The 16,002-nt window shown below is 31.4% G+C and overlaps 2 protein-coding genes across 2 annotated transcripts in view; one reads left to right on the top strand and one right to left on the bottom strand.

The window, feature by feature from the left end:
- Positions 1 to 333: 333 nt before the first annotated feature.
- On the bottom strand, positions 334 to 15,243 carry LOC127698827 (transmembrane protein 179-like). The gene is made up of 4 exons (XM_052202520.1): positions 14,863 to 15,243; positions 7,413 to 7,541; positions 6,339 to 6,423; positions 334 to 3,382 (listed from the first exon to the last, which is right to left on the bottom strand). The coding sequence occupies exons 1-4, from the start codon at positions 15,150 to 15,152 to the stop codon at positions 3,221 to 3,223; spliced, it is 666 nt and encodes a 221-aa protein (XP_052058480.1). The 5' UTR covers positions 15,153 to 15,243; the 3' UTR covers positions 334 to 3,220.
- The window catches only part of LOC127698796 (pre-mRNA-processing factor 39-like), a 29,664-nt gene continuing 28,899 nt past the window's right edge, over positions 15,238 to 16,002 (top strand). The window contains exon 1 of the mRNA XM_052202473.1: positions 15,238 to 15,333. Within this exon, the coding sequence (XP_052058433.1) occupies positions 15,243 to 15,333 (91 nt within the window). The 5' untranslated portion in view covers positions 15,238 to 15,242. The remainder of the gene's footprint in view (positions 15,334 to 16,002) is intronic.

The following is a 16,002-nucleotide window of genomic DNA, read 5'->3' as shown; positions in this document are numbered from 1 at the left end:
ATACACTTAACTCTTTCATTTTCAGTTTTGGTGAGATTATAAAAAGACAAACCAAATGGAGACAGCATGGGAAAGATGAAATAAAAATAAAAAAATTTCTAAAAAGGTAAGTACACATAAAAAATAAAGATCAAAACAAAAAAATCACTCCCTTTTATCATTCATATGGTCTGGACAATACATGAACTTGTTACGATCTTTACAGGAAAGTTTTGTTCAAAAATATTATTGTTTAGAGTAAGGTTTTTGACAAAAATTGTTCAATCAATGAGATTTCTTTAGAAAAAAATCTATCTGTCTTGTACTTGGACATGTAAAAATATTAAATATTAAATAAAATTGACAGGTCCCGTATATTTGGTGTTCAGGTTTATATAGCACATTTGGGCTTTTTAGAAATAATCTAAGCTATTTTAGCTATAAAAAATTATCTCCCTTTCAAATATATTCAAATGAAATTTCAGTTTCTGCATCTAGCTGTATACTTAAAAGTGCAGCCTATAATACTTGATTAATTCTATGTAAACGAAATTTATTTTTAGAATACTATTAATTTTGCAGTTAAAGAAATAAATTGCAAAATTATATTGAGCAGTACTTCTTAATCATGTCTGCATACTTTTAGACTGCATTTTCTAAAAAAATAAGTAAAAAACAAAAATTTCATTAGAAAATTGAAAAGGGAGATAATTTCTATAGCCATCACTGAGCTTATATAGTCATATAGAGAGCTATATAAGCTCAAACTGAAGATATGCAGAACCTGTTGGAAGGGCACAATATTTTAATTTATAAATTACATTATCACAAATATACAATAAATCTATACAAAATAATACTATAATATAAATATAAAAATGGAAAAAAAAAATGGAAACAATATTTTATTATACTACGTAGAATAAATATCTTTTGATACAGAACAACAATAAAATATGGCATCTTTAATACAATCTTTAACTTACAAAGCACCTAAATGCACCACTCGAATATTTAAATATTGTTGATTCATTAATATTTGTGGGATATCCTGGTGTCATCGGTTCTCGATAACATAACAAACAAGTTAATAGTATTGCAAGTTCAGTTTATAAATATGCCCAAGTTTGTTTGTGTTATTTTATTAAACACTTGCCTTTATTTTCCCAAAACTCTGCAGCTTTCCCTGTGAAACACAGAACAGAAACAAAACATTTGTATTTAACACTTTTATGAGATGTTGAGCACTACATCATCAATTTTGATGGATTTCAAGGGTATATGAGAACCACAAATTACAAACACAAATTTTCTTAAGGCTTCTTAGCAGACGTTGGAAAAACAATGAAATCAAATATCCATGAAAATACCGTTTTTCCTCAGTAAAAGAAAATTGGTGCCCACGGAAAATAAATTAATCCACAATATAGTGTCCAAGATTGCTCTGAAATCTGATTTCCTTTCAGGGGATTTGCACGGGCTGTGAGACATGAAAATACATTTGACTTTTAAAATCTCTGGCTAGATATACTAAAAAATAACTGATATGCTAAAAGGAATAGTGTTTTTATTGTTTTTTTCGTCTAAAATCAGACTAACAAGTCTTCAATAATGAACTTTACCACTCTCATTTTAATAGAAAATTTTCAAATAAATCTGTCACTCCAATTATAATTGTGAGATAAGACATTTACCATATGCTTATGACTACAAGAGAAAATATTTAAAAATACCACTTTTGGATATTAAAAATGGCAATAACTCAAAAAGGAGAAATACTACAACTGTGAAAATTGAACTTGACCTTCATTTAGTCACTAGAAACAACATATCTAAATTTGAAAAAAAATCATCACAGCGTTTTCATGTAATTGAAGAGACACTGTTTGGCAGCCGCCCGTCGTACATCCCCAAATCAATAACCAATTTTTCCTTCAAAAATCCGGTTGAAAATGAGGAATGTGTAGTTAAACTAGCATGAAAATTAACCTGAACAAGGATTTGTATACTATACAAACCCTTACCTGGAACAACGAAACACGTCGATAAAAAATCTTCAGTTTTGAGGCCTAAACACCAGCTGAAAATTTTCAAATCTCCAGTTGTGACAAGACAACTCTGTCACATGTATGATAACAATTAACATTCAGATGCATTCATATTATTAAAGACAATTCATTAACAACACAATATTTCATGTAGCTTTAGAACTCTACATTGTGTAAACAAACTATGTTTTGATAGAGATTTGTACATTTTTTCTCACTGAACAACTACTTTTTGTGAAAAAATGGTGAAAGAGAATAAAATGAGGAGATTGCTTTCATTGAAGTGAGAGACTGCTTCTCTCAAAGTGGAAGATTGCTTTCATCAAAGTTGGAGATTGCTTTCATCATAGTTGGAGATTGCTTACATCAAAGTTGGAGATTGCTTTCATAAAAGCAGACGATTGCTTTCATCAAAGAGGGAGATTGCTTTTTTTAAAAAAAGTGGGAGATTTTGGCAATTACTGTTGTATTTTGTATATAATTTAAACAAACATTTTACAACTGATCCATTTGGGGAGATAACTCATGATAATAATTGATGTTAATTAATTTCACACAAAATAAATGACCTATTATGCCTAAATATCTATTACATAAAGAAGTTTTAGTCAGTGATACTAAGATTAATTTGATACACAATAAGATGGCACTGACATTTGAGACTGACTGGGTTTAAGTTCATTTTTACGATTCAAGATCTATAGTTTACTTGAGGAAAGTCCAGAAACAAGTTCAAGAATTGACAGACACTATGAACATCATGATTGTGTGCTCAATTATTCTCAAGTAACCACCATTATCGGAATAGAATCATCTGTTTGTTCTGCATGGATTACTATACACTACATGACAAAGGTATGCAGTTCTACTAGTAGTCTGAGCTCATCAAACAGAAGATTTCAGTCAGATTTGTACACAAAACTGACAACATATACTATTAGAGGTACTGTACATTTCACTAGATGACAGTACTTTACTTCACAATCACTAAGCTTTGCTCACTTCTAAAGAGTATTCTCAAATATGTTATGTTATATAAAATCAAATATATAAGCCAGTTTTTACAATTGCAAATTGTGGATGCTATAAATAAACATTTAGTATTGTTTGACTATATAAGACTTGATTCTTATGCAACCTATCATGGCAATTGGTATACCCTGTTATATTGTATAAAACAGGCTGCAAAAATCTTATAAGACAACAGGTTGACGATGTCCAGCTCTCTGCAACAGTCTCTCACGTTCCCTGTTCATACTAATGGTGAATGACTCTTGTTGATGGTATTTGTAAACTTTAATTACAGCTACAACTGATAAAACAACCCAACAAATCCAACAGATCCAGGTACAGAACTGAAATAATATATATTATGGGTCAATGAATGATAGTATTTTAAGGAAGTTTGCTCCTCTTGTTTTTGAATTTTTGCCAGATTTTCGGAATCCTCTGGTTTAATCCATGTAGTGCCATTCAAAAATTTTGCCCGCTAACCCCTACTTTTCTTTTCATAATTTTATTACATATAGTTTCAAAAGCCATATTTGAAAATCTTATAAAATCCTTGTTATTTTTTCGTAGTTTTTGAAAGAAAAATTGTGCCAATGTTAAATATATGAAAAATCTAGAGAGAATTATTTCCCACCAAATTTTAAATGGCTTATATCTTGAAAACAAGCACACGGACCCTTCATTTTTTTCTGCTTATTTAGTTCCTTTATTTATATACTATCAATTTATAACAATCTTTTAAAAAGCTTGTTATTATGAAACAGAGTTGCGAACATCCTTAAGATTAATTCACCAGTTATCATTCAAATTTCATTGATAACAGATACAACTAACATTATAACTTCACAAATATTAGAATAAAATAAAAATAAAATGCTCCGCAGGGCGCAGCTTGATACGACCGCAGAGGTCGAACCCTGAACAGTTGGGGCAAGTATGGACACAACATTCAAGCTTGATACAGCTCTGAATTTGGATTGTGATTAAAAATTTGACACAGCATAGGTTTCTGACACAGAATGAATGTGGTCTAAGAACTTAAAAATTTTAAATTGGACATTCACCTATTATGGTCCAATATCCAAAATCTAAATACATGGTTAGATTCAGCATATCAAAGAACCCCAAGAATTCAATTTTTGATGAAATCAAACAAAGTTTTATTTTAGACCCTTTTGACCTCAATGTGGACAAAGTTGATAACGGGGCCCAAAAATCAAAAATCTAAATACATGGTTAGATTCAGCATATCAAAGAACCCCATATATTCAATTTTTGTTGAAATCAAACAAAGTTTAATTTTGGACCCCGATTTGGACCAACTTGAAAACTGGGCCCATAATCAAAAATCTAAATACATGTTTAGATTCAGCATATCAAAGAACCCTAAAAATTCAATTTTTGTTAAAATCAAACTAAGTTTAATTTTGGACCCTTTGGACCTTAATGTAGACCAATTTGAAAACGGAACCAAAAATTAAGAATTTAAATACACGGTTAGATTCGGCATATCAAAGAACCCCAATAATTCAATTTTTGATGAAATCAAACAAAGTTAAATTTTGGACCCTTTGGACCTCAATGTGGACCAATTTAAAAACAGGGCCCAAAATCCAAAAACTTAATACAAGGTTAGATTCAGCATATTAAAGAACTCCAAGAATTCAAGAATAAAACCCCATTGAAATTGATCAAGAAATAAGCAATTTATATGAAGTATCTTCTTTTGCACAATACTGTGCAATTGAATATTTCTTGCTATTGCGCAATACTGAACAATTGACAATTTCTTGCTATTGCGCAATATTGTGCTATTGGATATTTCTTGCTATTGCGCAATACTGTGCAATTGAAGATGTCTTGCTATTGCGCAATACTGTGCAATTGAAGATTTCTTGCTATTGTGCAATACTGTGGAATTGAAAATTTCTTGCTATTGCACAATACTTATAATATAATAATTTACACATCCTGTTTGGTGTGTATCTCCTACCATATCATTATTATTTGCTTTTAAATATAAATCAGAAATAACCAACTTAAAATGGAAAATTTTGAAAGAAAAAAAAAAGGAAAAAAAGTAAAAAAAAAAAAAAAAAAAAATCCCCCCCCCCAAATTTTTTGAACCCCCTTATGATTCATCACCCCCAAACTCAATCCCAGCCTTCCCTTTGCGGTATGGTACCTTGCAGTACAATTTCAGAGAAATCCATACACTTGAACACAAGTTATAGTCTGGAAACTAGAAAAATGCTTATTTTTGGCCCCTTTTTGGCCCCCAATTCCTAAACGTTTAGGGCAATTACCCCCAAACTCAATTCCAGCTTTCCCTTTGTGATATGGAACCTTGTAGTACAATTTCAGAAATATCCAAACACTTACACACAAGTTATTGTCATGAAACTAGAAAAATGCGTTTTTTGCCCCTTTTTTGGCCCCTAATTCCTAAAATTTTGAGGCAATTACCCCCAAAATCAATTACAGCCTTCCCTTTGTGATATGGAATCTTGTGGTACAATGTCAGAGAGATCCATACACTTACACACAAGTTATTGTCTGGAAGTTACAAAAATGCTTATTTTTGGCCCCTTTTTAGCCCCTAATTCCTTAACTGTTGGTACCATAACCCCCAAAATCAATCCCAACCTTCCTTTTGTGGTATCGAACCTTATGGTAAAATTTCATGGAGATCCATTAACTTAAACTAAAGTTAGAGTGCGAAAACCAATGTGTCTTCGGACGACGACGACGACGACGACGACAACGACGACGCCAACGTCATACCAATATACGACCAAAAAATTTTCAATTTTTGCGGTCGTATAATTAACAGATAAACAGACTGTTGCAGATGACAGAAAATCTCAGACAGTACTGAAACATGTAGCTATGCTCAACATCAAACTGTATCCAATAAATGAATTTAATCATCAGAGACATAACTACAACACACCTTAGTTTTGCAATTATTTGAATTATCAAGAAACTAAGGTTTCAGCAACTCACTCAGGCAAAGTTGACCTTGCATGGATTTGGCTATTATTTTTAGGTCTTTTTTGGTCATATAGCTCTTCACCTGCATCCATAGCTTTCAAATACTAGGCTTTGAGCATTCCTGATGAAGGTAAATCAAGAAAAGTGCTTCCGATGCATGAAATTTGTAAAGTGTTGGTTTTTTCTAACAAAAGACAATTGTATTAAAGTCAAAACTATTTTCTGTTATGTTAAAAAAGTTGTGTCAAAACATCATATTTCTTGCATTGACAGATGAACTGGAAATTAATGTTTATATTATCATACCTGAGCCATCATCATTTCCAAGTAAAAGTTAGATGTATTTATGTCTTTTTCTTCAGTAAATGTTACGAAATCTCCCATTTCACAGCTGCAATATAATAGAACCTTGTCAACAACAGATCACATTTATACTGAATGTACAATAAAATTGAAATTATATATTACCAAGAAATTACTTATTTATGAAGTACAATATTACATCTCTGTTATTACTTTCATTTTGTTCAGGTGCCAATTTCTGGAGAGAAAAAAATCTCACTCAATACATTTGATCCATATCATTTCCATTACCAGAAATACTCTTTTACTATACTCTGATTTCTCATGTCATTTAAACGTTTTATGGCCTAACTGAATCCCTGCATCTTTGAACTGATAAAGTAATTGTGACTGCTTGACATTTTTCAAACACCTGTCTTTATTCTTATGTACATAATCCAACCCCGCCTAAAGAAATATATTAATTTTATCATTTAAAAACATTTATCGGAGCAGTCATAAGGAAGTTATCCTCAATAGAATATTCATCCCTTAGCTCAACGTACTGGTGTGATTTAATGCCGAACAAACACACAAATGACATCAAATAATGTAACCTAAAACCAAGCACTTTGACGGAAAGATAACGATTGGAATCAAGTGTATTGGGACCTACAATTGAAGAACAAAAATAATAGTTCCTTTGCCTTTTGTTTTTCCAGCACATTTAGTGATTTTGTGTCATGAATTCAATATATCATATCCATTCTTTTCTATTTAAGGAATGACTGTAATATTTTTTCTGTCTATGAAGAAATAACATCAAAAATGTGGTGCACACTGAATAACTCATGTAGCGGGTTATTTAAAAGTGTGCACCACATTTTTTAGGTTATTTCGAAAAGACAGAAAAAATATTACAGTCATTCCTTATAATTTAATTCTAAAAAGGAGTAAATCATGATAAAAACGTTGATGACGTCACGGTCACATGACAAAATTAGGTCTATGAGCTGATAGACAAAACACTTTCAGCCAATCAGAAGACGTGTTACATCCAAAATTAAATTATAATGATATGTTTAAGAGAAGACTTACTTGATTACTGATTTAACTATCAAACCACACCATTCATTAAAGCCAACACTCAGTGTGAGGGATGATCCAAACAACATCAGACAAACTAGCAGACTTATTAAAGCTGTGACGAAACAATCCAACCATGACCTGTAAATATATTTTTGAATTATATATCACAAACTCAGATAAATAATTATCATTGCAAAATATATCAACATATATCAGGTTTAAAAATACCATGGCAGAGGCTGATTTTTTTTTTTTTTGGGGGGGGGGGGGGGGGGGCTTCCCCCACTTATTGAGCTATATTTATGGTTAATCCAGACTTTTAACCTGTTCCACTCTAAACTTTGTCTAGTTTGAGGACCATGACCCTCCCCCACCCCCCTTTTTCAATCTCCTGGATCTGTATCTGTATGGTCTACGTACTGGTAAATCATTACAAAATTAAAGAACCTTTAGTATGTTTAGTGACAAGGTAACATACCAGAATATTCCCAGTACAAATGAACTATATTGTTGTTTTACTGATTAAACTTTTATAACTTCTTTAATTTATCATGATTCTTGGAAAGATGTTTGAAAACTCTTATTAATCAACTGACAATTTTTTCGATGCTAACCTATTGGCAGATATTGTATTTCTGATCATTTTTGCTTTTAAAGTTTCTATCTATCTTTTATACTTTTTATGTTTTAAGATGATAGAAAAAAACAAAAAAAATGGTAAAATTGTCATTTAAGGGCATTAAGTCGTATAAAGAGTTATTTGTAGATCTAGCCTTGTGGATCATTTGCTATCTAAATTATCTCTCTATCTATTATTGTTTCAAAATAATAGGCAGTGACACAAAAAATTGGTAAAAATTGTCATTTAAGGATTATAAACTCCTTTAGGGCTTCAACTGACAATTTCAGTTATTCAACATATTTGTAGATATTGTCTTTCTGGTCATTTTGCTGTAAAAAGTTTCCATCTATCTTTTATATACATGATATAGTTTTCAAGACAATAGGCCAAAAATGCTAAAAAAATGGTAAAAATCTTCAATAAAGGGCAATAACTTTAATAAGGAGTTGACCAAAGATTTCAGCCATGTTGACTTATTTGTAGATCTTGATTTGCTGATAATTGTTGCTAGCTAAAGTTTCTGACTATCTATAAGCTTTCAAGATAATAAGCAAAAATTTTAAATATTGGTAAAATTTGTCTTTCAGGGCATACGATATAGTTACAGGGGAGATAATGACGTTGCCAACGTAAAATGTTATTTTTACGTGATGTCAATTAAACTATGACAAATCGGTAAAAGATGCATATTTCTACTGATTTTAATCACAATAGGCCCAAGACCACAATTAATGATCCCGATTTTCGTTGTCCACGAATATAGTTCCTTTTAATTAGAGTGTAGTTTTTCTTAATTTTTTTTCTTCCCCTTCCTCACTCATTTCTTAGTTTTTTTTGGGTGGAAATAAAAGAAGAGAGGTGAAATAAACTTTTGGATGTTGTATTTTAACTGATTTTGATATGGAAAGAGTGATTAGGCCAGGTGCAAAAAGGTGATATTTACAGTTTTCGGAACATCTCTAGACTTGTCCATAGGGGTATGGAGGTGTATTGGCTAAATTTGTAAGAGTCATTGGTTCAATCTTTCTGAATTTTGGATATATTTTTGGACTAGTACTATACATTACACACACAAAAGATTTGACAAAAATGCAAGGTGCAATTTTTTTAATGAAACAAAACGTTATAAAGAACTAATAGGGGAATTTAATTGTGGTCTGTGGCCTAAGAGGTGAATTCATGAAATATTGAATTTGTACTTTGACAACTTCCCTGAATGATCTATTGGTATTAATTTGTCAAACTACATGAGAATAAATGATTTCCACTTTTATTTGATAGAAATTTTGTAAAAAAGTGACATTTCAGCCTCCATGCCCAAAATTGAAATTTTTCAGTTGTTTCAATATATTTACAAAAGTAGCATGCTTACTTTCTCTCTGACAGATTTTTCTGGTTTTTTATTTGTGTTTGTGGTAACTTATGTAGATGTTTAACTCATTTTTGAACACTGAACACACAAAAAGTAGATAAAATCAGAATAAGAGTGCAAAATGTGCTGCTTTAATGGTCTTAGTCTAACGGTCAGTATGAAGCAAGTGAAAAATGAGGTTCTATGCACATACAAGTTGAATTCCTTTTAGCAGATTTCACTGAATCTGTATCAAAAGCACTTATTACTGGTTGTTTGACCTTGTCTGTTTCACAGACTACCTTTATTTTCTTTTGTTTGATAGCTAGTGGTTAAAATATTGGCCTTTTGAGGCTGAAATTTCATGCCGGTTTTAAAAAGTAAAGTAAATAACTTTGCATCAAATCATACTGTCTACATATATAGTTGAAAGTGACAGTCATGTTACATCCAGGCTCCATGTTTTATCATATCTAAACAAAGATTTGAGCAAAAAGAAGCATATCTCTATCTACCATATCATTTATATGCTTTTTAATATGCAAATGTGGGGAACGACCTAAATTGACAACCTGTTTTTTTTAAGCTTGACATTGCTGAAGACCATTTTATTCACATTTGTTATGCTATTTGAAACTTATATTTCCATTAAAAGTACATTTATAACATGTAAAAGGTTTTTTTATAACTTAACAACTTCAGAAAATTGTGGTAAGTGAAAAATATTACATTTCATAAAAGGCCTGACTTCATTTGAAAACCTCTATTTTTTGGCACAGGCTCATATAAAATTTACTTCTGGCCATTTTTTATAAGTCTGAAACATGAAGTATGCTATCTGTTGCTTTTAATAGGTGATAACTTATACATAGAAACATTAAAAAATGTAAGTTTTGGTATATTTTGGTTTTTAGAAGCCCAAATTTGATAGTTGAAATTGTTCTAATTCAATGCCACAATTCAGCACCCAAAGTTCAGATATAAAAAATGCCACATTTTTTATAATTGGTATCATATGGCTTTGAAACTTTGTAAACTGTTTTATAATACACTAAGCTTAAATCATGCCAAGTTTTATTAGAATTGGTCAAGTTTTAGACCCCTAATAGGCCCAAGACCACAATTAATGATCCCGCTTTTCGTTGTCCACGAATATAGTTCCTTTTAATTAGAGTGTAGTTTTTCTTAATTTTTTTTCTTCCCCTTCCTCACTCATTTCTTAGTTTTTTTTGGGTGGAAATAAAAGAAGAGAGGTGAAATAAACTTTTGGATGTTGTATTTTAACTGATTTTGATATGGAAAGAGTGATTAGGCCAGGTGCAAAAAGGTGATATTTACAGTTTTCGGAACATCTCTTGACTTGTCCATAGGGGTATGGAGGTGTATTGGCTAAATTTGTAAGAGTCATTGGTTCAATCTTTCTGAATTTTGGATATATTTTTGGACTAGTACTATACATTACACACACAAACGATTTGACAAAAATGCAACAAAACGTTATAAAGAACTAATAGGGGAATTTAATTGTGGTCTGTGGCCAATAGCTTGAAAACGAGCACATGGACATCAGGGAGATAGAGAATTTTACCATGTTTACACTTATTGTCATCCAATCAGAACCATTGATACAAAACAATTGCATTAGGATTTAGAGATAACTGTATTGTATTTGAAGCTCTTTAAAATTGACATTTGGCTTGATTATGTATGAAGATTATTTGTACCAATTTTCATGAACAAATCACAGACAGAGTTTTTTTTTAAATTAGATAAATATACAGCAAAAAATGCTGTTCTTTTTTTCTAAAATCCCAAAAATTTGATAAAAATGAATTATGTTCAAAGAATTGTTATAAAAAATTCAGAGTCTTTTTTATTTAGAGAAGATAGTCCAAATGTTTCTACAAAAATCTTTTTGTGTTTTCCTTCTGAAACAATAAGTTGGGTATGTCTGTCGAAAGAATAGAAATATCCAGGAAACCAAGATTTTGAGTACTGGTGTAAATGTCTTAAATTTCAGCCCCATTTATCTCTAAAAGTAGCATATGATGGTATAACTTTTATAACATATTTGAATTTTCTAGGTGAAAAATAGTTTGTATGCAAATTTTCGTCAAAAATTCACAGTGAGATCAAAACATGCTGAACACTTTTGACCCAGTAATATTTTCTATCTATATATAGCGGTTTTCAAGATCATTGACAAAACTTGTATTTTACCCCCATGTTCTTTTCTTAGCCATGTCAACCATGTTGGTTGACAACCCAGGTCCTCAGCCACATTTTTAAACTAGATAAATGTGTAGTTTTATTATTAAAATGGACACTGAAACCTTGGATTAAAAAAGATCTCTAGTTATGAGGCCCAAACCCCAGCTGAAAATTTTCAAATTTCCAGTTGTCACTTGTTAACTTTTTCACATGTCTGTTTGTTTTCTAATCAAATTGTTTTACGCACTGGAATTTTGTTCTTTTGTTTTAATCATGGAGTAAAAAATTCTCATTACTGCAATATTCGTTTCTCATTTGCAATTACAATGACAGAAAAAACAAGCTGTTAAGTATAAATGTGAATACAAGAAAATGTTGAGTTTCTTAGTAAAGTTTCAGGACTGGTTTGATTCAATTATCTTTTCTATGCACTGTAAATAAAAGTTTTGCATTTTTTATCAGCTACTTTCCATCTCTTTCTTTTTTAATGTGAACAAAAGAAGAAAGGAGATTTCTTTCAGACAATAGTTTTAAACTTCCTTTTAACAGGAAGGTTTTACTTTTTACTTTTTAATATACTTAAGATATTGTTATCTGAAGATATTCATGATGAAACATATATAAAGTGCTCCGTACTTATTGAACAAAAGTTTTATTTGCTCATCTACAAATGCACATCTTCAAATGACGTATTATGTTTCACTCAAATGTATCTGATCAAATCATCCCGGACTGAAGTTGAAAAAGGAACATGTGAAATCGGTAACAAACCAGTTATCTGAAATCACTATCATATATATATAATACATTTATATTACAAACATGACAAAGTAAACGTCAGGTTTAACAGCCAATTAGTATAGTGTAATTGTACAATGTAGTAAGAAAACCAGGACGGGTTCAAACAGAAAGATTTTGAAAGCAGAGAAAATGGTGCACCTTATAATCAGCATGACTTTATCAGATGACAATATGAATACTAAAAATCCAGGATAAAAATAAGGCGTAGCTACTTTCCAATTTGTTAGCCGGCATGACGTAAAAATGACGAATCAAAGAATTCAACTTTATATATAACTAATATAGGACAACAGTGTTGATTAAAAATTTCCACATAATTAATACCAATAATTAACAAATTCCGGGATGACGGGTTCAAACAGAAAGATTTTGAAAGAACAGAAAACTGTGCACCTTATAATTCGCATGACTTTATCAGATGACAATATGAATACTAAAAATCCAGGCTTAAAATAAGGTGTAGGTACTTTAATTCAGTCACAGACCTGCGATGTTGCAGGTGTGTTCTAGTTACATTTATATTACAAAGTAATATAAACTATGTATCTTTGGTCAACAGAAAGAGAGCAACCATTTGGTTCTCTGGGTGAGGAAGGGCAAATACGTAGCAATAATACATGCAAGTTTTGATAATTTCTCAATGAAGATCAACTTGAATATTGTTTATATTTGCACTTTGTTACAAGTAATACAGTAGTAGCATCCTGGCATCATGACTTCCTTTCGTATGTGTCTGTGCTTAATAATTGGTCCACTACCAAAGTACACCATGAAGTAATAATGTCGTTATAGTTAATGATGAAATTTTATAAATTTGGTGCGTCGATCTGAAGAGCATTTCTGGATTATGTGCCCCTTGTGGGCCCTTAATTGGTAATAATATATATCTTATCTTATCTTATTTATAAACATGATAAATACCACTTAAATACAAAAATTTGAAAGCCTTAGAAACATATAAGAACCTCGATCATGTGGGGTGCTCTATGACCAAAATGAACTAAAAAGAACAATTAACCAAGTCCATCTAAGGTCATCTTTTTATTTGTCCTTAAACTGCTTTTTAATCATTTAAGGAAAACCATTAATTTTACAACAAGGAATATGAAATAAAAGATGCAGTGAATAAAAAGATTACTTATTTTAAGGAAAACCATTAATTTTACAACAAGGAATATGAAATAAAAGATACAGTGAACAAAAAGGTTAATCATTTTAAGAAAAACCATTAATTTTACAACAAAGAATATAAAATAAAAGATAGTGAATAAAAACAAATTTTCTTCCAAGTTTTGAAATTATATTCAACAGGTTCAAAGCATAAAATTTTCATTCTGTGGTGTAAATAGAGGTGATAAGTTCTGTATTTAACACTACATTTCACTGATTCTTTTTTTTTTATAAATTACAACTTTCTTTCGCAAATGTGAAGCAGAAAAGTAGTTTGACAAAATGTTTGATTCCCAAATCTCTTCAATGTACAAATGTACTTTACAACCTATCTAAATAATAACAAATAAATATAAATGAACAAATGAACTTGTAATGCAGAATTTCTACCACCTGGTGAAGAATGTAGTGAGAACATTGTATGTACAAAAAATTGCAACATCTTTGGGGAAACATTGTCAATTAAGTAATAATTGTAACCTGCTTTCACTGTACTTATGTATTATCGTCATACTTTGTACCACACAATTATTTTATTTTATTTATTAATATTACTTTTACTGTTAAGTCTGTTTTTTGTTATATCCATTTTACGCGACTCTGTATTTATGTATCCCCTCATACTTTGAACGACAAAATTATTTTATGTCTACCTGTGCGAATTTCAAACGCGTGATTTAACGCCAGTACTTAAAACCTTCCATCCTTTATGGGTGGATTTTACATGGATAAATAAAATTGTATAATATAAGCAAAATGAGGATGTTAAATTTGATGTATGCCTTTTTGTGCTTCTTCGTTACATTTGTTTGTTTTTATAGTGATTAAGATGATAACACAATGTTGACTGCTGTACCCCTATTTTTGACATTTTTACCTATTGTGTCTGTTTGTTTTGTTCACGCATCGTTGTCAATATGCGACTGTCATACAAGTGAGAGGTTTAGCTAGCTTTAAAACCAGGTTCAATCCACCATTTTGTACATAAAAAAATGCCTGTACCAAGTCAGGAATATGACAGTTGTTATCCATTTATTTGATGTGTTTGTTTTTTTGATTTTGCCATTTGATTGGGGACTTTCCTTTTTGAATTTTCCTCAGAGTTCAGTATTTTTGTGATTTTACTTTTCACATGGTCAACCAATAAAACTTATTCGTTACTTGTCAATTACTGTATTTACCACCCAACCTTGAAATAGACATAGCATGTCACATAAGCAGATACGGGCAAATAAACTTTCTTGGCTGTTAGTTATTAAAACAAAAATGTTTTAATTGCAAAATACTAGCTTCAGACTACATACCCATCTATATTTTTGAAGAGATACACAGATTCCCACACCATGTAGAACAGGGATAATAGCATTATAATAACACCCATAAATATATTGAAACCACAAGCACTGTCATTCCCCCAAACAATGTTTACGAATTCTCTTGTTTTGTTGTCAAACGTTCCATCAGCATAGAGTAAACAGTGTCCATTGAACTCCTTCACATTTGCAGCTATTGGTATAAATATGAAGAATGACACAATGAATGAGACAAGATAAGCTATCACTTGTGTTAACAGGAGTATGTTCCCAAGTCCCATTTTAACAAAACAAACTCAAAGTAAATGTGCAGATTCAATAAAAATGTCCTCTGGTAAGTTTAGTTTCAGTTTCAATTCGCTGAGAGTTGGATGTCACATGACCCAAATAAAGAACTTCCGGCGTACACAAAAATGTCGAGCGGCGATGCAGACTCCACGGTGAAAACAGAATCAAATCCAGGTTAATCTTTCTTTTTGCAAATTATATCACGCATGCAAAAGACACATTTACATTGTCAGATCTCTAACTTTTGATGTTAAGTGCATAATTGATATTAGATGGCAAGCATTTATCAGCAATTAACCGCCAGAAATCTTAACAACAACCACACATCCACATGTATCTTTATCTGTATTGGTACGTGTAGAATCCTATTTAGGCTTTTATACACGATGAAGAAGAGCGCCGTTGATATGGGCGGTGTTCCTGTAGTGTTGTCTTGAATGCCTCTACAGAATCTGCATGCACAACTCTATCTGGCAGTTGGTTCCAGTTAATGATTGTTTCCACAAAAAATGAATGTTTATATTGTGGCTTATTGGTGTCTGGCACTTTAAGTCCTCTGGTGTTGTTTATTATGTGCCGTTCAATTATATTGTCTGTTTCAGAGCCGGCACCAGACCCTCAACCACCTTGTATATCAGGATCAGACGGAGGCTGTGTCTTCTTTCCTCTAGATCTGAATTTCTACCTGACGTCTCATGTTGGTTATTGACCCTGTTTCTCCACTCCTGTAGTTTTTCTTGATTAATCGTATGCCTCTGTTTTGTATACGTTCCAATTTTTCTATATCCCCTTTCATATACAGGGACCTCGCTGGGCTTCGCCAATGTCGCAAATTTTTTATTT

Source organism: Mytilus californianus, unplaced genomic scaffold (assembly GCF_021869535.1).
Source record: "Mytilus californianus isolate M0D057914Y unplaced genomic scaffold, xbMytCali1.0.p SCAF_4, whole genome shotgun sequence".
Taxonomy (NCBI): Eukaryota; Metazoa; Mollusca; class Bivalvia; order Mytilida; family Mytilidae; genus Mytilus; species Mytilus californianus.
Note: the sequence above shows the minus strand (reverse complement) of the source record. Positions and strands in the feature narration are given on the sequence as shown.